The 24,010-nt window shown below is 39.0% G+C and overlaps 1 protein-coding gene across 2 annotated transcripts; it reads right to left on the bottom strand.

Annotated features, from left to right (window-relative positions):
- On the bottom strand, positions 1 to 23,429 carry Ybx3 (Y-box binding protein 3). Of its 2 annotated transcripts, XM_027923993.2 has the most exons (10): positions 22,939 to 23,429; positions 18,726 to 18,789; positions 17,756 to 17,789; positions 15,219 to 15,308; positions 13,056 to 13,178; positions 9,946 to 10,152; positions 4,016 to 4,113; positions 2,148 to 2,319; positions 1,716 to 1,816; positions 1 to 567 (listed from the first exon to the last, which is right to left on the bottom strand). In XM_027923993.2, the coding sequence occupies exons 1-9, from the start codon at positions 23,195 to 23,197 to the stop codon at positions 1,751 to 1,753; spliced, it is 1,113 nt and encodes a 370-aa protein (XP_027779794.2). In that variant the 5' UTR covers positions 23,198 to 23,429; the 3' UTR covers positions 1 to 567; positions 1,716 to 1,750. The 2 variants fall into 2 exon arrangements, with proteins under 2 accessions (XP_027779794.2, XP_027779795.2); XM_027923994.2 differs by lacking the exon at positions 9,946 to 10,152 and having other exon boundaries at positions 22,939 to 23,427.
- Positions 23,430 to 24,010: the final 581 nt, after the last annotated feature.

The following is a 24,010-nucleotide window of genomic DNA, read 5'->3' as shown; positions in this document are numbered from 1 at the left end:
TTTTCCTTTGAAGGGTAAAAATTTTATTTTTGAGGAATTCATACTGCACATTTTCAAAGAGAGTCACATAAGAAAGCAAAAATGTTATCCTCCCTTCATCCTAGAAATAAATAAGAAGGGCATAAAATTTCTTTTTAAATCATGACACTTGTAAGTTTAGCACCAGCATCCAAAATGAACAAAAAAGGAAAAAAAAAAGCATTTACTATATATTTCAGATTTCTTTGGTTGGGGTTCTCCCCATGTGGTATTAATATTTCTTCTTTCAATTCATATTACCAAAACAGTAAAAACCAGGAAAAAAATATAAACCTAGTGGTTGCTGAAACTGGGGAGGTTGCTCTCTCGTACTCTGTGCAGGCATTCCCGGAATGGCAGCTTGCTGGAAAAATATGCTGACATTTTCATTTCGCAGTTGTTAGTTTCTCAAAGAATAACAGTAAACATTCTAATGTCCAAATCTTGGTTAGTCTTCCACTTTATTGCTTAGATGTTTCTTTGGTGTTGGTAAGGTCATGGGTGTGCTTTTTGCTTTACTTTTGAATGGTCATTAATTCTTTAGGTCACCTGGAAAACATTAAAATCAAACTTATAAAAGTGTCAAAAATGATCAACTTAAACAATCAAAAGGCAAAAATGATTTTTCATAATTCTAAAAACATGTCAAAGGTCCTAAACAAGATGTATACATCTTAAACAGATTTGTAAACTGTTACTTGTTAATAAAATACTTTTCTAATAAATCAGAAAAGCAGAATAGTAAAAAATTATAGAATTACCACCATGAGGCCTTAACAAATAGTTGAACATCCATAACTCTTCACATTATAATATTTTAGTGGCTGCAACATACCTCCTAATACATATCTACCGTCATTAGTTAGCCTTGTCCCCAATGTCAAATTGTACATAGTAGAAAGTTGTTTCCTGCCACATTTTGGAGTATTTCTTTAGGAACAATGACTACAAGTAATACTATTTAGTAAAAGGCTAAAGCCATTTCAAAACAGTTGATAAATAAAATAAAGGTCTATCAACAACTAAAAAAGAATTTAAAAAAAAAAGCAAGTGACCTTAAAGAAGGTATTTATAAAAACCCCATAATTTTAAAATGTCTTAATAAATAACATCAGGTTTCATTATATCCCTTTTAACTAAAAACTAATGAAAAGGGCAACAAGCAAGAAATATATAAAACTCCAGAGGTGACAAACATCACAGACGTCACTAAAGCAGAGGATCCATAAGCCACTCAAAATTCAAGATCTCCTAGCAAACTCGGGCTGTAAAACATTATGTGCTGGATATGTAAACCCTTTGGATGTTACAAAATACACTGTACTGCCTCAAAATAAATAATGGTTACTAAAGGAAAAAAAAGAAAAAAAACCAAGCCCATGTCAGGGGCTTGAAAATTATCAAATTGGCCCCTAAGTGCCACGGAATCAGTTTTCTTAAAGAGGTATTAACAATTAAAAGCTGTCTAGAAAAAAGCTGAATATCAACTGTCTCCATGTATACACCCCCAAAACTTATCCAAATAAGGTCAATCCCAGAGATAGTGAACCACCAAAACAATTTTCCCCAGAATCCCAATGGAGACAGGGGTTGGCACAGATGAATCACAGAACTAGTTTAAATTTCTGCTACTACTGAGAAATCAGTGCTATTTAAAAGAAACTACCAACTCAAGACGGGGCCGCCCATGCTCTTACCCTGCTGGTGGTGAAGGTGCCTGGGGAGCTGGGTGTCACTCAGCACTGCTCTGCTCGGTGGCTGGAGCAGGGTTCTCAGTTGGTGCTTCACCTGCCTTGGTCTACAACACAAAACAAACTGTAAACTAAAATGAATCCACCCTGATGCTATGGGAAGTTTAAAGGGTCCTGGCACATTTAAGAAAATAACCATGCAAAATTTAACTATTCATATGTATGTGAGCCAAAAGATTAGTACTAGAGAAGGGTGGCTTTTCAACTGGCCATTAAGCACCACTAGTGCTCCATAATATCTACTGTGTACATACAACTGCTTTCAACTCATGCTTAAAGGCAGCTTCCCTTAACATGAGAGCCCCATTCTTACATGCTAAAGTTTGACATGATTAATTAACAATGATGCAGCAATATCCCTGATGGGCTGGCTTTTACCTCTTTGCCATCTTGTGAAGGAGCATTTGGAGGACGGGGGCGACGCCGATAGTTATAGGGACGCCGGTATCCACGGCGAGCAGATGGCTGGTTTGGACCATTGGCTGCTTGTTGATTCTTTTTATCTTCAGCCTCTCCAACAGCTGGGGCAGGTCGTGGGCGAGGAGGTCCCCTAGAGCAGGAATACAAAGCAAAAGGAACAAGTGCCACAAGACAGGGATTCTCAAGAACATACGGCTTATTGTTAAAGGTACAAAGTGAAATGATGAGTACTTACTGCTAGAATCATTCACAGGCCAATACAGTAAATGGAACAAAATTGTAGTTAAGAAAAAATAAACAACTTATTTCTCCATTATTTTCCTCTTTCATTTGAATACATGTTTGAGTGAACAAACAGAAAATGGAAAAAGAAGAGGGATCTGATCAGTCCTTCATGCATAGTCTAGTGGGAACTAAGGAGATTAAACACAGGCAGAAAACATTACTGTCTGCCAAAGCCTGTGCTAGTATATTTTCACATTGAATATTTAATTTCAATGTTAATTCTGTGAGCTAAATTTATAGTTAGAAAACCAACAGGTGAAGAGATAAGTATTTGCTTGAACCATTTGGAAGTGCTGCTGCTTTTATTATAGACCAAAAAAGGCCAAACACGACTTACCCAAGATCAGGCAGTTAGGGATGACTCTAGCTGGGACACTATGAAGAGACTTTTTGAAACTTTTTAGTATTATGATTATGCCTAAAACTGTCATCTTTTGAGGAAGGAGACATAGCCTAGTATAAATTCATTCTTTCCCAATATAATATACTTGCTCTTTTTTTTTTGGGGGGGGGGGGGGTAAGGGGGCCGTGCCAGGGATTGAACCAAAGGGCATTTAACCACTAAGCCACATCCCAGATCTTGTTACTTACAGCCTCACTAAATCACTGAGGCTGGCTTTGAACCTGCAATTCTTTTGCCTCAGCCTCCTAAGCCACTGTGATTATAAATATAAACCACCATGTCCGGCACTTACTTTTCTTTCACTAAATAAATCCTTATCAACAAACTTCAAGGTACAAATTGAGTACCCCTAATCCCAAAATCCCAAACTCAAACTTATCGAGTGCTGAAACAACACTCAGACTTTGGAACATTTCAGATTTTCAGATTAGCGATGCTCAAAACCTGTAAAGTTTCCAAATAGTCCAAAATCTGAAAAACTATGAAATTGGAAACACTTCTAGTACAAATAACAGTCCTTCACTAATACTAGTAATAATATCCTTTATTTGTTGAGGGTACCATATTAATTATCATAGATGAAATAGTACATTTAATCTTACTGGTCACTGTACACTTCTTAATATGCAAATTACAGATCTGGTAGCAACAAATTAACAAGAGTCCAGGAACTTGCCCAATGACATACAACTACTAAATAAAACAATGCAATTTAAGTTTAGGCAATGATCCACAGCCCAATTTAATCCCACCAGATCACCTGAGTTATTAAAAATACTCTAACACTCAATTCTTTTTCATTTGTAACACTACCATTGACTTGTTCACCAATTAATTTCTGTTTCTCATTTAACTTAATGAAATTAAGTATTAATTTATATCCCATGAAAGTTGCAGAATACAAATAGTGGTTTGGTACAGGGATAACTAAACATTCTAGGTATTCAGAAGAGGAAAATTTCACATCACCATAGGAAAACAAATGACTGAGTCAAACAACTCGGGCATGTGTTCAAAACAGCCACATCTTCCAAATATGTAATTAATCCACAGAACAAACCCATTGTGCCCGCATCCATTCTACTGTCATTCACAAGTCTTTGAACTGGTCATCATTATTGTGGAAAATGTTACGTACCTACGGTACCTTGGGCGATAAGTTGGATTTCTATGAACTGGTCCCGGAAGCTGTGCTCCCTCGGGGACTCCATCCTTCATCTCTCCAATCTCACCAGCCTACAGAGGGCAATGACAGCGGAAAATAAGTGTCATGCACAGAGAATAAGAATAGAGCCACAGTGTAGTTCATAAACATTTTTTAAAGTGAAAAACAAAAGTGCTTAACTGCAAAACTGGGCAGTTTTACTGAACTATTTTTATTATTATTATTATTATTAGAGGTTTGTGAGTGATAGGAAAGGAGGATTCAGTCCTGAGAGCTTTCTGTCTTATCTCTGGGCAGCTTAATTTACAATATTTACATTTTGAAACCTGATACACTCAAGTCTTTAATAAAATCTTATTTTATAAAGGGAAATGGAATGCCACACTTGAGCAGTGAGACTTTTTCAATTGTTTCAAACTCAGATCTACAAACTCCACACATCGGTTTTCCCAGTACCATTAAAGGTTTCTATAGAGGTTCATCCAAATCTTATCCATGGTCTGGAGGTATATTTCAGTGGTAGAGAGGCTACCTAGCATGTGCAATACCCTCAGTTCCATGCCAGCACTACAAAACCAAACCTTAAAACCATGCTTTCCCCCATGATTTCTTCAGTTTTACCACCTGTGTTAAGAATAACAACTAAAGAGAAAAATACCTTCTTGTAATTTATTTTAATCTGGGGAAATAAAATTAACATTCTGTATACCCTCTAGGAGGAGGAAAGAAATAAAAACAAAACAACAAACAATAACCCACTGATGCTCTGAGTCTTTTTTTTTTTTTTGTGGGTGAAGAGTCCTGGTGATTGAACCCAGGACTGGCTTTACCACTGAGCCACATCCCAAACCCTTTTTATTTTCAGAGGCAGGGTCTTCCTAAATTGCCCATCTAGTCTCAAACTTGTGATCCTCCTGCCACAGTCACCCGAGTTACAGGGGTTACATGTATGCACCACCATGCCTGGCAGCTCTGAGATTCTTTACAATATAAGCGTACAAATCAATCTTATCTGACAAATTACATCCCTTCTACACTTCAAAAGCAAATACCAACCTCCGTATTCCACTAGGAAAAAAGAAATAAGTAAGAAGAAAATTTCTGCATTGTTCCATGTGCATTTATTTTCTCCTCTCCTATTACATAGGATAAGTGGTTCAGGCTTGTATCTAAACCAAATCCTCTATATTCCCAGCTAGAGTATGCTAATTCTATTCATCCTCTCCTTCTCTCCCTTCACTATGTAAATTTTTTCCTTCTTTATAAATGTCCCTTCAAGGTATACAATGCACTGAAGTACCATCTATCTTTTTTCACTTTTTAAATTTTGAAATAATCACATACTTATGGAAAAAAGTTGAAGTACAGAATCTAATCCTCGGGACCCATTAAAGTTTTACCCATTTGTCTCAAGTAATATTCTTAATAGGAAACAAAAACCCCCACCTGTTTAGAATCATGTGTTGAATTTGTCTTTTTTTTGTCTGGAACATTTTGTCAATCTTTACTTGTTTTTCATGACCTTTGACAAGTTTAAATATTTTGTAAAAGATCCCACAATTTGGGTTGTGTGGTGTTTCATAATGACTAGACTTAGTTCATGCATTTGAGACCAGAAAGTCAGAGGTGACACAGCATTCTTCTCATTGTATCCTATTAGGTGGCAGATGGCTTCAATTTGTACCATTACTGACAATATTCCTTTTGCTAAGTGGTAAAGGTAGCATCTGCCAGGATCTTCTGCTAAAAGTTGACCTGTTCCTCCCTCCTCTATTTTTTTTTTTTTGGTACCAGGGATTGATCCCAAGGTGCTTAACCACTGAGTAACATCCCGAGCCCTTTTCATATTTTATTTTGAAACAGGGTCTTGGTAAGTTGCTTAGGGTCTGAGTTGCTGAGGCTGGCTTTGAACCTATGATCCTTCTGCTTCAGTCTTCCAAGTTGCTGGGATTATAAGTGTGCACCACTGCATGGAGCCTGTTCCCATTATTAATTATTTTAAAAGGATGTATTTTCAGTCTATAAAATCTTGGTCTTCAAAATTTTCAATATGTTCATTTATTATTTATATCTGTATGGACTCATAGTTTTCCATTTTATTCAATGAGTTATATTCTGTTACTATCATTACTGGCCAATAGGAATCCCTTCAGGTTGGCTCATGTCCTCTTGACATGCCTCCAACATTCTTTGAAAAACTTCCTTGCTTTCTGGCATAAGATGTTCCAGGCTTGTGTTTTATTTTCTCTCTCCTAGTTCTGAAATCAGTTGTATCACCAAAGAAACTTCTATTTAAGAGTGGTGGTAATTAGGAGGAAAAAAAATAAATAAAACTTGGGCCCAGGTATGCTCAATGCTGTTAAGAGCATTCCTACTTTCAGAACCTTTTAGTGGAAAGAACTAAAGAAATGTAGTTACCTGTGTACATGCGAATATACGTAATAAGTGCATAGGTGGGTGGGTGTGTAAAATAGGTAATCTCTTTATTAGCCCCACCTAATGGCTTTAGAACCAAGTTGCTGGTGAGGTATATGGGGTAACACACCAAGGGGAACTCACCATTGTAAAATATGAAATTGTAAAACACAAAATTCTTGTCCTGATCTCATCCTCCTAGAGTCACTACCCATTTCTTTGAGCTCCTTTATACACAAATATATTAAAGACAAAACATCCCCCATTAGTACCACTGCCACCCACAGTAACCACTCCAGGAGCATAAACTTCTTTCCATTTACTATCTCAGTCCAATCAAACTTTGCCCTCCTCATACCACGGACCTCCAAACCTAATAATTCCCTCTACTGATCAACAGCATCTAAACACATAACCTTCCTAAAATACTTGCTCTGAGGTTCCTTCCCAATGTCCTTTGCCAGACAATATCCCTCATCTTCCTAATCTTTATTACTATGTCCCAGACTCAGTCCCAAGATCATTTTCTCACCTGCACTCATAGTTAATCTCATCTTGCTCTATAGCTTCAAGCATTTTATGACTCCAAATTATACCTGCAGTCCCATGTCTGCCCTTCAGAGGCTACCTCTAGCTTGGCGCATGATCTTCTTTGGTAACTGAAAGACCAAGGTTTCCTTAGGTCTTTTCAAACACCACTCAGAGAGCTCCAGAGACTTTGTCAACCTTAATACTAAAACTACACGGGTCTGGGTTGCTTAACACCTCAATTTTGCTGAGGCTGGCTTTGAACTTGTGATCCTCCTGCCTCAGCCCCCTGAGCCACTGGGATTATAAGTGTGCACCACCATGCCCAGATTGAATGTAAATTGTAACACAGGGGAATGATCTCCAAAATTTTTTCATCTTTCCCCTCAAATCCAACCTTTTTCAATATCCCTACATTTGTTCAGGTAAAAAAAAAAAACACACACACACACACACACACACACAAAGGTATTGTTTGTTCCTTATAACACACATTTATGCCATCATTAAATGCTGTCACATTTATTTTTAAAACATGTCCCAATCCTGACCACTCATTCCCACCTTCCACTGCCAGCCTCTAACCCAACCCACTACTATCTGTGCTTTGGGAAATCACAGAGGCTGACTTCTGCTATAGTCTCCCATAGTCTGGTCTCCATGAAACAGTCCAATAACTACCCAAGCATTTTTCTTTCTTTTCTGATCAGATCCCTCTTCTGGCTTCTCATCATATTTCAAGTAAGACAAAAGTCCTTTACTGTGCTCTATCAAGGTGCCCAATTTCCCCTAATATCTCATACCCACCACTCACACCATCCACAAGCCTGCCTTTAGTTTCCTGAATAAGACAAACTGCTCCTTCTTCAAAAACTTTTGACAAAAACATCAATTAATATTTAAAGCATAAGAGTCTAGTGGAATGAGAGAAAAGGAAAGCATGAACAATTTAAATCAATTTCTACCACCTCTTAACAACATCACCTTGGATAAAAATGTCAGTGTTTTCAAAAATATTCAAATCTTTTCATTTCCAGAAAAAAATTATATATAATCTATGTATATATGAAAAACACTGCCAATTTCATAAAGCTAGATGTCAATTTTAATAAGGTAGAGAGGACAGAGTAAGAACTGATTCCACACATCTGCCACTTGGTAGATGCCAAATAATGTCACTCCCTTTCCTTCAAATATTTTCTTAGGTGATAATAGTTGGTATTAGCTCAATGAGTCTACTTAATTTCCAAACATGTAGTTATTGTCTTTAAAAATGAAATCATTTTAGTTACTTATAGATCATGCTATTTTGTGTTCTGAAGCCTAACACAATTGTTACTGACCTGGATAGCATCATTTCCCCTCGTTGCACCCAATAAATTTCATAGTATTGTATACAGAAAGGAATGTTGTCTAAACTTTCTATTTATCAATAGCTTTTAACATCCTACATCTCAACCTATACTTTTAGCATATTACAGTGACAACCTTGAAATGGCATAATTATAAGGAACTTGGGAATTTTCATTTGTTGCTCTTGATTTGGCTTTAGGAAACTTATTAATGTCACTTAATACCCAAACTTAGTTGCAATGTATAGCAAAGAGGTAAAAAGGGAAAATTGTTGAGGACATCTAAGATGGCTTCTACTTCCAAAATGGAATGGGTGAAAAGGTCAGTCTGCATTAAAAACAAGCACATGCAGCTAGATTATTGGGAACAAGCACGTATGTTCAACTAGCATCTGCAATGTTCTACAGAGCATTAAGGAGTCACTTTGCTGGAATCTTTAATTCCTAAGGTTAAATATACTTTTTTTTTTTTTTTTGAGGTGCTGGGGATTGAACCCAGGGCCTTGTGCATGCAAGGCAAGCACTCTACCTACTGAGCTGTATCCCTAGCCTCTCAATATACTCTTTTTACAATGAATGGAAAATAATACTATACTCTCATAAAATAGGATATGTGTGTGTATATAATGGCAATAATAATAACACACCAAAAATAAATATTATAATCTCACAATCTCAATTTTTCCTGTCCTAATTTCCTAGAAGCCCAGAGTTGCCCTAAAGAAACCTACTATGTCTCGTGTACCCAAGGTCTCCATATATGTAAGTCTGCTTGTTATTTTTAGCACATTTGTCAGGGGCAGCTGTTGAAGAGTAGAAGGGAAAAAAACAAGAAGCAATGTAGAAAGAACACAGTCATGCATGATGGGACAGGAGTTGCAAAGACCAGACAGAACATAATGTTCAGTCAAAACATTTTCGAAAGGCAGGGAGAGGAAAACCCTAGGACACAAAGGAGGAAAAAGTAGCTAGTGATAAAAATATGACACTCTACCCCTGGTTTTCCTACTTCCTGGAAAATGCAAAGTTGGTTTAAGAACAGTGAATTCATAACATTTCTAATGATATTGTTTAGTTTTTAAAAAGAGAGAATAAACATCCAACAATTTCTATTTTGTTAGTTTTCTTAAAATCAGCATCACCTCATATAAATTTGGTATTTTATAAGTGTTTTCTATTGCAGGCATAATGTTGCATGCTTTATACGACTTGGTCTGTAAAACATAGCTTTCTTGAAACATCACAGATGATAAGCAGCAGTGGTTAAGATTCAAATTCAGGTCTTAAGTACCTTTGGAGTGGGAGCTTATAAACATACTATCTGTGTCGCTACTTTCTCTTATTTTTCCTATAAACCAGAAATGCTACCCTACCTTTCTATTACAGGCATAGCTCATGTGGTTGTGCTTTTAGAGATGTTTCTAGAATCAATGCTCTGAAAAAGCCCAATGAGGGCCTTGCCTCAGCTTTCGTAGCATCAGGAAGCCACAAGCAAGGTTTTATTTCCAGCTCTTGGTGTTGGAGGAGGAGGAGGAGGAGGAGGAGGAGGAAGAGGCAAAGAAGGATGGAAGGGTGAGGACTGCTGAGAAGTTCCAGGTGCAATTTTACCTGCATTCTGTTGGGATGGGGAAAGACCCGTGAGCGACGGTCAAAGGTCTGTCCCACGTGGTAAGGCGGGAACCGCCGCTGCCGGTACTGAGGGCGATACTGGGGGCGGCGCAGCTGACTCCGGGCCCCAGAGAACTGCCCGTCAGTGGCAGGGGGGTCAAATCCTTCACTGCTGCCGCTCCCTTCCTCCTCCTCCTCCCCAGCGTACTAGCGAAGCAAAGAAACAGAGGTTCAGAGGAAGTTTCAGCAAGGGAAGGACCAAAGAACACCACACTTAGGATGATTAACACCAAAAGCAGAAGGAAAAAAAATATATTCCCAAAGCAATACAATAATCCCTTTCAATATACAGACAAAATGCATTTAGCCCAAGTTATCATGGGATTCCCTGGGATAAATTACATTAAGGTTAAAGTAGATCTATGCAGATGAAACACCAAGCAGAAAAGCAAGAGCAATAAATCCGTAACAAATTTCATAGTCAGTCTTCTAATTAGAATGGGTGACCAGCTGACCAACCACCCAAAGGACATCTACACAATCTGTAATAATTGGCTCATTTAAATGTGTCTCTTCCAACATTTACCATCCATTGGGACAAAGGGGAACATCAAGAAAATCTACATTTTTATGATATTATGAGAATACTTTCTTTGCAGTACTGGATATTGAATACAGGGACACTTAGCTATATCCCCAGTGCCCCTGCAACCTTTTAAAGCTTGAGACAGCATCTCCTTAAATTGCCAGGGGTTGCCTTAAATTTGCAATCCTGCCTAAATCTCCCAAGTCACCAGGATTACAGACATGCGCCACTGCTTCCAGCATGAGCCTGTGTAACCTAAGAGGAATATTTCCTAAGATGCTTCTCAAAATGTGGTGGGGTCTTTGAAACCTTCCAAAGTCAGCAAAATCAAAATATCCTCATACTAAGGTGCTATTTTTCTTTTCTCCATTAATCTCTCATAAGTGACTGGGTTTCACAGGTTACAATGACATGCAATCTATAGGCAGACAAATATAGAATAAATGAGAGTTCACCAATCTATTAAACTATACAAAGGATATGTAAATGTGTAAGGCCAAACCACTCCAATCATAATAAAAAAATGTTAGTTACATTAATGTATAATGAGTTATTTTAAATTTAATTTCTAATATGATTTTGTGTGTGTGTGTCGGGGGGTACTGGGGAATTGAACCCAAGGGTGCTTTGCCACGGAGGTACATATACCCCAAAACCTTTTTTTATTTTGAGAAAGGGTCTCACTAAGTTGCTCAGGGAGGGCCTCACTAAGTTGCTGAGGCTGGTCTTGAACTTGTGATCCTTATGCCTCAGCCTCCCAAGTCACTGGAATTACAGGCATGCACCACCACACATGGCTAACAGTATTGATATAAACACACTTTAACTCTAGGATCCTCAAAAAAAAAAAAAATCTAAGTGCATAAATAGATCCCAAAACCAAACGTTTAAAAACCAAGGGACTGCTTTATATTTTCAGAAATATTAGTTTTAAAATATTTTAACAAATAGTAATGAGTCATTACCATTTCAAAACAGACCCCTATTAATAAAGGGAACCATTTTACATTTTTGCTTGTATTTTAAATTACTATATCACATCACCATTAAAAAATTAAAAAGAACTTTACAATAATAATAAAGCCACCTGTGTTGACCATACTCGACAAACAATGAACAAGTTGTCAATATTTAGATATTACAACAGAAAACTTCCATTTATAAATACTTAGAAATAAAAATTTCGAAATTCTTCCAAGTATTTTTTTCTAGCTTATGGAGGAAAAAGTCTTGAAAAAAAATTTTTACTTGACAATTTTTCTGGCACTTTTACTTCTGAAAGAACTAGGAGTCAAATTAATCACAGCTAGAGTTCTGTATATGAAATGAACTTGTAAGTTAACATGAGGCAGTAAACTGCTACTATAGCTCATTCCTACCACAACAATCTGGCTAATTCTTAAAAATCAAGTACAAAATAAAAGAAAAATATAGGAACAAGTGAAACATCCTAACAAACATAAGGAAAAAAAAAAAATCAATTTAGCCAGGGTGTGAATATGATAGAAAAACAAACAAAAGCATTTAAGTAGAAGGTATGTCAATTCTCAATCCGCAGGTTTTGTTCTACTGATATTTTTCAGAAGTTTCTTTGCAAGATATAGGTAGCCCATCCTGTGCTCACAAAACATCCTGAGTTTTATTCTATGGTGCTGAACCTTGGTTCTTACTCTAAAAAGATAGAAATCTAGATAATTTTATTATCTCACATTATCAATTCATAATGAACTCAAATCTAATAAGGTCTTTACAACCTTATAAGGGGGTTCCTTATGCAAGCCTTGAGAGGACCCCTTTACATTCAGCCTCCGTAGACAGGGACCAATCTAAAAAACCAAAAACCTCATTGCTTCTTCACTTTAAAATAGTAGCAAAATGTTTCACTAAATAAAATAGTTTAAAAATCACATTTTGTGACCAGCACTTTTGACTGCCTATTCTCTAATTATTCATCATTCTTCCTTGCTAACCAAATACTGATTTTCTTTGAGGTCAACAATGTCAGTTTCAAGTAAGGAACAACAGATTTTAAGATATGGGTGGCAATCCTATCCTCTATGCCAGCAAATGCCACGTGACTAGGTTTGGCCAGAGGAAAGAAAGAAATGAAGACAAAGCCTTTATAATCTTGGCACTGCCTACTTTTTAAGTCTCTTTATTACAAAAATGTCTGTTACTTGCAGCCAAATACATCCTGATAAAACTGCTAACTGGCAAGTTTCCAAGCTGGGGAATCACTTGTCTTGCCTCCAGGAGAATATAAGACATTTGTTTCCATTTCATTAAGTGGTTTTGTTTTGTTTTTGTGAAACTGGGATTTGAACCCAGGGGAACTCCACTACTGAGCTACATCCCCATCTTTTTAATTCTACTTTTGAGACAGGGTCTCACTAAGTTGCCCAGGCTGGCCTAGAACTTGAAATCCTCCTGCCTTAGCCTTCCAAGTCACTGGGATTATAGGGGTGTGCCACCACAACTGGCTGAAAAACTTTCCAATCACTAATTAGAAACAGACTCAACATACATTACGGGGAGGTCCACGGCGTCTGCCATAGTAGCCACGTCTATAACGGCGCCGATCAGCAGCATATCGACTCCCTTCCACAGGAACTCCATCTGGGCCAGTCACATTGGCTGCTTCAGCACCCTGAGGAAGAAAATGAACAGACAACCTCCAAATAAATATTCCTTAATGGTAGAGAAATGAGATAATATAATCTTCCTAAAATGCTGAAACTTAGGTTACCCCAAGAAGTACCAAGAGAATCCCTACTCATGTAGCTCTGTGCAGCACTGAGTTATTTAATTTTAATCCAAAACAGGGTCTTACTAAGTTGTCAAGACTGGCCTTGAACTTGATCCTCTGCCTCAGTCTCCCAAGTAGACAGGATTGCAGTGATGTGCCACACCAAGTCAGCATTAAGTTACCGAAAGTAAAACTTCTCCCTCCTTGGCACCAACAAGAAGAAAGGGTCTTTGATTAAGTAAAACAGTCTCCACACAAGCAATTCCTCTTTATACCTTCCTATTGTGCTTGAAATAGATGAGCATTCTTATCTCAGGAGCCAAAGTATAAAATAATGCTTCAAAAATATAAAAGTAAAATTGTGACAAAGAACATTAAAAATAGCCTATCAGACTTTATATGCATGTGGAAAGGGCAGGTGCATGGGAGTTAGTCAATCAGTTTATCATTCATTCGGCTGCTATGATTCCCTGCCACAGCAAATTTACAAAAAGACTACTGATTAAAATCAAAACATGAGGAACATTTAGTAGTATTGTAACTAAATAAATAATGGCATAAAAAAATTCTTCAAGATGACCCATAGGCTTTCTGGATTGACAGCCTCTGAAAAAAACATGGCTATCAAAACACCTCAGTTTTCTGAGACCCAAAGAAAGAAGAGTGATTATATTCAATGTGAGCCTTCTTTTATTGAGAATAAAATATGCTTTACTATATATAGTAGTGCCTACAAATCAATCCAAAAACTTTAGTCTTATAAATTTTCTGCCCTAAAGCATTTTTTTCTTTCTTTTTTTTTTTTTTTAGTACCAGGGATTGAACCCAAGGGTGCTTAACCACTGAGCCACATCTCCAGCCATTTTTATTTTGTTGAGACAGGGTCTCTCTGAGTTGCTATGGTTGGCTTTGAATTTGTGATCCTCCTACATCAGCCTCCCAAGCAGTTCAGATTATAGGGTGCACCACTGTGCCAGGCAATTTCAATCTATTTTTAATGCCATGCAACAAATTATAAATATTTGGTTCCAAAATCAAACGGGCATTTTATAAATTGGGGGAAATTAGCTTCTTTCACAATCAGTGTTTATCATTTATTAAATAAAATTTTAAAAATGTCTTATTTAATTTTCTGAAGAATGTTAGACAGGTGAAGAGAGACACACCTGTAATCCCAGTGACCTTGGAGACTGAGGCCTCAACTAAAAGATGCTGCCTCAAAAAAAAAAAAAAAAAAAAAAGGCTGAGGATAGAGCTCAGAGGTAGAGCACCCCTGGATTAAATCCCTAGAACTACAAAACAATAATAACACAAAGAATGTAATGACATTTAATAATGAAAAATATTTCTACTTAAGCCAGGCTCAGTAGCTCAAGCCTATAATCCCAGGTACACGGGAGCCTGAGTCAGGATAATCACAAATTTGAGCTCAGCCTGAGCAACTTAGCAAGATTCTGTCTCAAAAAAAATAAAAAGAGCTGGAAACACAGATCAATGACAGAACACTCCTGGGTTTCATCCCCATTATCACCAAAAAAAAAAATTTTTTAATTTAAATATAAGAATGTACTACTATTATTCCTTTCATTCATTTTTATTTTCTTGGTACCAGGGATTGAACCCAGGAGTGCTTAACCACTGTTTCACATCCCCAGGCCTTTTTTTCTTTGTTTTGATACAGAGTCTCACTAAGTTGCTTAGAGTCTCCCTAAATTGCTGAGGCTGGCTTTTAACTCATGATCCTCCTGCCTCAGCCTCCCAAGTCGCTGGGATTATAGGCATGCACCACTATGCCCAGCTGCTACTATTATTTCTGCTTAAAAGTCACTTACTCCTCTCATACAAAAAATCCAACAAATATTCATAGGAAATCCAAAGGCCATTTTTTATGCCACAAAGCTATATGCCAGCATAGTTTGTAATGCAACCACAATTTCTCACCTTTTCTCCTTCAACCACATCAAACTCTACAGTTTCTCCATCTCCTACACTACGCAGATATTTCCGTGGGTTATTCTTCTTGATGGCAGTCTATCAAAAAAACAAACATTGCATTTAAGATGTATTTCAATATTAAAGTAAGTTCATCACAATCAAATTTACAGATTGAACTTGTTTGAAGCAACTGTTGTCCTATTATTACTATTACCATTCTTCTACTACTCTGAATCTCCAAAACAACAAAAACCTTACAAAACTACAGTCCATTACTTTCTTGGTTTATTGTTCTTCAAAATTCATCTTGGCAAGTGGATTAAAGAGAAATACATAGTTATTACAAACTTGTTTTGCTCTGATCATCATAATGGTTACGTCAAACCATTAAGCTTCAAAAGTCGAAGTGCAGCTTCATACACACAAGCACACATTTTAGGTACAGATGCTCTGTAGACTAGACAAAACTGTAAACGTTAAAAGAATGTATAAAATGTGAACATGTGGTGGGTGATGAAGAACAGAAAAAAACAATAAAAAGAAATGCCAAGGAGATAAATATTCCTTTTTTGGGGAGGCATTGGGGGGTACTGGAGTTTGAACTCAGGGATTCTTTACCATTAAGCTACAACCTCACAAAGTTGCTATGGCTAGCCTTGAACTAGCAATCCTCCTGCCTCAGTCTCCCCACGTTGCTGAGATTACAGGCATGCACCACCTGATAAATACAATTACTTCAGGAATCAAAATATTAGTGATAATCTGGCATCTCCCCTGCCATCCCATTTTGTGGATAAGGAAATGCTGGGCTGACAATTGAGTGATTTATCTGAAGCCACAAAGCTAACAGCCCTGATGGGGAGAAGGCAGTAGAGAAAATTCAGATCCCTCTACTGTACCTGTATGAAATTCATTGAATATTTTTCCCATCACTTCATTCACTTGATAATTACTCCCTACAGGTTTTCCAATAACTCATTAAAAGCTTAATGAAGATGCTATTCTGCCTAAATATCTCCTTATGAAAAGGCCCCTTTCCCTTTTTCAATCAATGAAAGGGAAAGAATATTTTTCTTGCAACAAATTTCCATTTCTTTGGCTGGTATCCCTAAACAGTTAAAGGGGCTCTGGAGTTTGCATGGAACTAGGTCAACCTTATTTTATAAAGCGATTAGGCATGTGTAATCCGGCCCTTCCCCTACTCTGAGTAGGAGGCAGAGGGGGGAAAAAAAAGATTGAGCCAATAGGGCAGAGACCTCACCCACAGAGGAAAAAAGGCAGCTCAGGACAGGATATCTGCGCATGCAGCACGAATGTTCAGCCATTCCAAAAACAGCCCCTCCCTACCGGCTTGTTCCCTTTTTCCTGTTAAACTGGGCAGGCCCCAACACAGAGGTGACTCACCACACAACCTCATGGGGCTGGAATCAGGTCATACACTCACAGGCAAATAAGCCGGCCACCAGCACAGAGAAACTCCTTTACTCTAACAGTCACTGAATGGAGCTCTTACCCCGGAATGTCTATGAACCTCCAGATATTACAAGCGACACTTTTCAGGATGCTATTATTTTAAAAGTTACTGTATCTCATCCAAAAAAAAAAAAAAAAAAAATCTACTCAAATTATCTATGTAAAAATGAAAATATATCCAATCAAGCAGAAATATAAAGGATGGAAAAACCACAATCAGAGAGCTTTTCAGATACTGCTATCTCCACACGTAAATTCCATCCCAACACACACACAAACCTAAATAGGACACAAAAAATACAGAAAACCAGATGCTTGAGAGACCTACAGGTAAATGCACTGGCATTTGGTACCTACTGCCATACTACATGAAAAACACTTATTTCAGCCAATTCACTGAAGGCTAAACATACAAAAAGAATAGCCAACATAGGTACAACTTCTCTGTATTTTAAAGCAAGTATTCTAGGACACATAATAGACTATTTATCCTTAGTCTAATAATGTAAAGAAAGAAAGACAGCTATAGCAGATGCCCATCTTGTATATACCTTAGCCATTTTCTATATTTCCTTCATAAGAGAAGGTGGATCTTCTGACTTGGACATGTGCTAAGCATGCTTATATTAATAGGAGAACTGCCTTGGGGAATCGGAAGTTTTCTCACATCTTAGATACACACACTCCAACTATCTGATTCACTGTGCTGTTTACCTCAAGTTATAGGAGCTTTAACCAACACCCATGCAAAAGCCAGATGATTGCAGCCAAACACTGAAGAGAACCCGCCCTGTAAGGAGAATAGGATGCTAATACAGAAACAGAACGGTTTTTGCTAAGGGTGCAGGCTTTAAAAAACTGGTTCAACTAAATTACTCCATTCATCTGCAAAATTAAAACTGAAAAATAATTAACGATGGGACAGGAGAGTTTATCTGCACTCTTAAAATGTCTCAAACACAGAAAGAGTTTAGAATACAATAAGTTGTAGAACTCGCTTCAGAGAAACAGCAGCAGTTTATAAACACCCTTCCTCATACAACAAACATAATATTTACAATTCCTCTTACCTGATGTACAAATACATCTTCTTTGGTGTCATTTCTGTTGGGAGACAAAAACTCACCATTAGAGGTACTAAATATGTGGATAAACCTAAAGAACAATGTATCATGACTTCAGATCTCAAGACCTTTACAACATAAATTTTTGTGTATCCTCTAAATTTTGACACCTAGAATCCATCCTCATTAAAAACTAACTCTGCCAAAATACCCATCCTACCCTTCCACATTACCACAGTACTAGAGCCAAACACAGGACTCAACATACAGAAACATCCCTTTCCTCTCATCTCTTCCTAAATCACATGGTATGTAACCAGAGCCCCAGATTTTCCTCCCAGCAAAAGCAAAGCAAGACAGTCAAAAGGACAGGGCACAGCTGTGAACTAGGCTCTCCTTACACTGAAACTTAAAACAACCTTCCCACGACTCCACTCCACCCCACCCTACCTCACCAAAACAGACAAGGAAGAAACTAGGAAGAATTTGTTTAAAGAGGGAGGGAAGCAGAGAAAACTACAATGTTCTATTAAAACATCTTAATTCTCAAGAGCTTGGTGTATCCTCATTCCTGTATGGTTATGAGTTACCATACTTTAAAGAAAACTAGTTTCCTCTGAGGACCTGGACCAGACCCGGGTACAGATCCAGCTCAATTACTGACTAGTGTGTGACCTAAGGAAAGTTGCTTGACCAGTCTCAGACTCCATTTCTCCATCTGTGAAATTATGGATAGACTCATTTATTCTTCCAATTTCTGATGTTTTTCTACTAATTATTAGACACTTTGAAATCAGTTATGTTAGTGTTCTAGACATATTTTAATTAAAATTCAATGACCAGTTGCTTAAAAATGAGAATATAGTGCTTATAAACCTTAAAAATGTATACAACCCATTAAAAGTATGGTAAAGGATTTATAACTGCAGGTGCTACAACATAAGTGTAAATTTAAAACAGATGTACACATACGTACCGATTTATAAATCCATATCCATTTCTGACGTTGAACCATTTGACAGTGCCAAGGACTTTGGTGGCTAAAATGGAATTAAGCAGATAAATTATATCTGACCTACAAAGAGACAAAGCTTATATCACTAAGATCTTGATAACATTATACAAAACCCAAACATGCCTGAGTAAACCATTAACAGCTTAATTCCAAAATAAATTAGGAAAAGAAAATGGAGCAAGATATCATAAGGAGTTACTTTTCAGAAAACTAAACCTTTCTTCTTTGTTCAACTTTTCATTAAAGTTGTAAGCCAGAGTGGTCTCAATTCTACACAGTAATTAAATTCTGCAGTAATTAAAAATAAAGAAAATGTTGGGAGAAAAAAGTGCTGCTTAAGATTCAAATTCCAAGTATTAATGCAGAAAAATTTAGTAAGTGTGAAAGAGGAACAACCTTGAGGGGGAGTGTAGATAAATGAATGACCTTACCACACCATTTTCAGACTTGAAACACTAAATAAACCTGAATAAGAAACCCCCTAGTTTATTGTTAATAGGCAGTCTATAAAACAGTCATCTTCTAGTCAAATGTGGGCCTACCAGGAGTCAAGAGTATTAATAGAACTGATGCTGTCTCAATCCAGTTCTGTACTTACCACCCTGAGACATGATGTAACAGGCTTTTCAAACCACAGTGAAGAATTCTGGCTGTTTCATTGTTTACCCTACTCTCTTCAGTAGGTGGGAATTAAACTTGACATTTTCTATAAAATCCCCCTTTAACTTGATTATTGACTCTACATTCTGTCATGAGCAAGACCATTTCTATAGAATGACAAATTTTAGATTTAAGAGAAAAAGACCTAAACAAATTATTAACTTCATGTAACTGTATTTTGTAGATATTTACTTTAACTATTTTAAATATTGTTTTTGGAATCAGTTGTGAAAGTCAAATTTAATGCCTCTAAGGAAATACCTATGTGTAAATTCAGGAAATGCATAAAGAATCATCTAGATTCAATGAAACAGAACCTGACAGAAGATTACTGTTTAAAATAAAAGTAGAGAATGGAAGTAACAATTAACATTAATCCAAGCTGCTGCACTATAAAATAAATAATAGGGCTTCAGTTTTTAAAATTCAAAACTAAAATAGTAATTAGAACTTGCCATGTTATGTTGTGGGCAGGGTTAGTTCTGAGTTGTTAGACTGCTAAGCTTGATATTTTAGCTTTTTTGGGGGGTGGTGGGGTGGGCAGAAGTCATTCAGCCCACATTGACTAAGCATTCTCTAGTGCAAATTCAAATCTTTAGTTTGAGGCCATTCTAATTAGAGCAGCCAGGAAGAAAAAACATTTGATTTTTCAGATGCAAATGTACAAAGAGGCCAGTTTGATAATTTTTTTGTGCTTATTTTCATTTGCTCAAAAATTAACAACCTAGAAATATAAAGATAAGGATTCTTAATTCAGCCAGGAGTGATGGCACATGCCTGCAACCTGGGGAGGCTGAGGCAGGAGGATCACAAGTTCTATGCAAGCCTCAGCAACTTAGCAAATCCTATCTCAAAAATGGCTGGGGATGTAGCTCATTTGTAAAGTCAATCCCAAGCACCCCCACCCACAAAAATCCAAATTCTATCACTATTTCCAAGGACTTTAATCAAACAAAATCGTTCACTCTTTCTTAAAACCACAATTATAAACATACTTCATATGTGCAAGGGGAAGAGTGTTACAAAGCGGGCAACCTTGAGGGGGAATGTAAATGAAGTTACTATAAGGCTTCCATAATGTTCACTAGGAAGCTTTATTTCAGCCTGGCATGGTGACCCAACCCTATAATCCCAGGCACTAGGAGGCTGAGGCAGGAGGACTGCAAGTTTGAGGACAGACAGCCTCAGCTTTCAGAGAGGCCCTTGTCAGATGCAGTGGCATACCTGTAATACCAGCAGCTCAGGAGGCTGAGGCAGGAAGATCAGAAAGCTCAAAGCCAGCCTCAGCAATTTAGTGAAAATAAGCACAAAAAAATTATCAATTCTAGATAAGGCAGAGGGGTGGGAGGGAAAAGGAGCAGGCAGGGGATTCACAGGATGGTGGAATGTGATAGACATCATTATCCAAAGTACATGTATGAAGACATGAACTGGTATCAACATACTTTATACACAACCAGAGATATGAAAAATTGTGCTGTATAAGTGTAATAAGAATTGTAATGCATTCCACTATCATTTATTTTAAAAAATCAATAAAAAAAGGGAAGGAGATGTGGTTAAATGCCTGGAAGAAAGAGAAAGAGGCCCTAAGCAATTTAATGAGACCCTAAATCAAAAAATAAAAAGGGGTGGGAATAAGTACCTATGGTTTTTAAATACCAAGTACAAAAAAAAAAAAAAAGGAAGTTTTATTCTATCCATGTAAATATTTTCCCAGGACTATGTGCTCTACGAACTAAAGTTAAGGCCAGTGAAAAACTAGAATTAGAGAATCCAAGAACAGATATCCATTTCAGTCAGCACTGTGTCTAGCACATTTTGGGCATCCATGTGTTTGCTTGGCAAAGGACAGAAGATGGCAGAACACACTGGACAGAGACAAACAGTGTTGAAGTGTCATGTGGAAGGCTGTCCTTCATTTTCAGACAGTTTGGATCTAGCTGGGGGAAGATAAAAGGGGATCTGGTAGGAACAGAACAGTAGTTGGTAATTGATACGCTTTCTTCATCTTTAAGGATAATATCTGCTTTCCTTATTTAAGAAAGGTACAGGATTAAATGAAAAAAATGCAAAAGCTTCTGTTGAAAATAGCATATTATTAAGAACATAACAATGCTCTGGATGACAAGAGTATCTCTCCCGCAAATTTTGCATTGGAGGTGTTTCAAAAAATACTCAGTGGAAACAATATCATAATTATAATATTAATAGATTTAAGGTTTTTTTTAAAGTCCAGCATAAAAAGAGGGTTATTTAATTTCTTAACCTACACAGGTTATACTTTGCATGCTGTTTGGCAGAAACTGACCAAAAATTCTTGGAAAAAGAAAAGTGGTCCCCAAGGTGGAGAACACTAAATCCTGTTATCTTTCTTTGCATTATTGCCTCTACTCTCTAATTGGGAGGCAACGCTCAGAGAAATCACACAAACAAGCCCCACCCAAAACAAGGAAAAACTTTTCTGAAGCATCCTACACCATCTGTTAACTTTCCGGTTTCAAAGGGAGAATGCTATGCGCACACGCCCTTCAAGTGAGCTTATTCACCACCCACCTGCTTTGCAAGCCTGTTTAAAGCCTCACTCAGGGCGTTTCTCAAAAGATGAGAACACTGAAATAAATGACAAAACCAATAACCACCACAAAAACTCTTTCTAAGTCTCTGCCCCCCAGATTTGAACTTCTCATCTTCCTGTTTCCCTTCCTAAGTCATAAGTCCCAAGGTAACCGTGTTTTGAACAGACGTCACACCCCCACTTCCGACGAAGTTTTTTCAGCTGCTACACCACGTGCGTTCCCACAGTCCAGGAAGAGGGAAAAACGTGTAGCGATTGGTGAACACTGAAGGGCTCTTTGCATCAGTGGGCACACAAGGGGGAGGAGGACGCGAGACCAAGACCCAAGTTTCCCAGAGGGGATTGCAACATCTCTTTGCCGGCATGTGGCCGACAGAAGCATGGCGTCTTTCCCAAGCCCATGTGGGAAGGGCGTCAGGGACAGACACCTGAGCCTCCCCGGCAGTCTTTCCACTTTCCTCTCCGCGTCTCTTTCTGCGCCTTCTGCGTCCCCAAAGGAAATGCTGTCCTTTCCCATATACTAAGCAAGAACTGTCCAGGGCCCACGTGTCTGTCGCATCACTACATCCACATGGATCCCTACCCGGGGTCTCTTTCTCCAGATGGACTCCCCTTTTCTTTTTGGATAAAGGCATTCTCCACTACAAGAACGAGTGGCAGTGCCCGCTTGTGTGACAGCAGTCAAGACCCCAACTTGGCCGTTCGGACTCAGGAGGGAGGTGCAAAGGGTCGCGTGGAGCACAGGGCGCGGCGCGCTCACCTGGCAGCGCCTGCAGGGAGGGGAGCCAGCGGCAACCTGCACCGGGGCGAGGGGACCCGGTGTTGTCAGCCTCTCCTGACTGGGTGGGAACTCAGCGGGAGCTGCCCACTCGTGCTCGGGGGCCGGCCGCCGGCCTCCCCACTTGGAACTGCACCGACCATCCCACGCTGACTCACCGAGAACTTTTTTCTCCGCGTCTTCGCTGCCGGCGGTGGCTGAAGAGGCGGGGGCCGCGGTGCCAGTGGCTGCCGGGGCCGCGTCCCCACCGGGGTTTCCTGCGACGAGGGCGGCGGGCGCGGGAGCCACGGCCTGGGGCGCGCCGCTGCCCACAGGGCTCTTGGGCGCGGGGTCCTGGGGCGCCGCGGCGGCCGCCTCCGCCGGAGCCTGCGGGAGGGTGGTGGTGGTGGTGCTGGTGGCCTCGCCCGCCTCGCTCATGCCGCCTCCTCTACTCTCACTCGGGCACCTCGGTGGCGGTTGGTCGGCGGTTGGCGCGGCTGGTGGTCGCGACGGCCGGGCTCGCTCTCAGGGAGGCCGGTGCGGATCTCGCGGCGCAGGCGGCGGCGGCCGAGGGGGCGTCTCGCGGCGGAGGCGGCTCGAGCTCTCGGGCTGCGCGCTCGCGCTTGGGCTCCTCGCTGGATCTTACTGCCCCAAAAATGGCCCCGCACAAGTTTTTCTAGGCGGCGCACCGGCCAGCGAGGGAAGGGCGGGGAGGGAAGAGGGTGGGGAAACTTGGCTCCAGAGTTGGGCATCTCTTCTCATTAGCATTTAAAGGCGCCTGGTGCACTTTCCAACTCACCAATCCGCCTGGAGCTGGAGCGCTGCGGCGGGGTTGGAGACTAAAGAAAAGCAAGGGTGAATGTGAAGTTTGGATTGTAATTTGGGGTTTCTAGCGGAACCCGCGCTGCTGTCCCTTTGTCGGAGCAGGACAAAGAGGCTCTCCTCCCCCAGGACATTTTACACCTGAAATTGACCTTTAAGAGAGATAAAATAGGGCATCCAAATTACGCTGCGCTTCACTCAAACCACACGTTTTATAAACCCTTTACATGTACTCATCCAATATTTATCAAACACTAGAAATTATTCTTGCTACAGCAGTTAAGAACTTGAACAATAAAATCTTAAAACTGTTTGACACTTAGATGTTGAAAGGTAATTTGCATATAATTTAATCCATAGCCCACAGGTGGTAAAATTGAGGTCCAGACCTCAGAGAATTAATGCAAATTCTTCGGTTTTTATACTAAT

The sequence above is a fragment of the Marmota flaviventris genome, chromosome 3 (assembly GCF_047511675.1).
Source record: "Marmota flaviventris isolate mMarFla1 chromosome 3, mMarFla1.hap1, whole genome shotgun sequence".
Lineage (NCBI taxonomy): Eukaryota > Metazoa > Chordata > Mammalia > Rodentia > Sciuridae > Marmota > Marmota flaviventris.
Note: the sequence above shows the minus strand (reverse complement) of the source record. Positions and strands in the feature narration are given on the sequence as shown.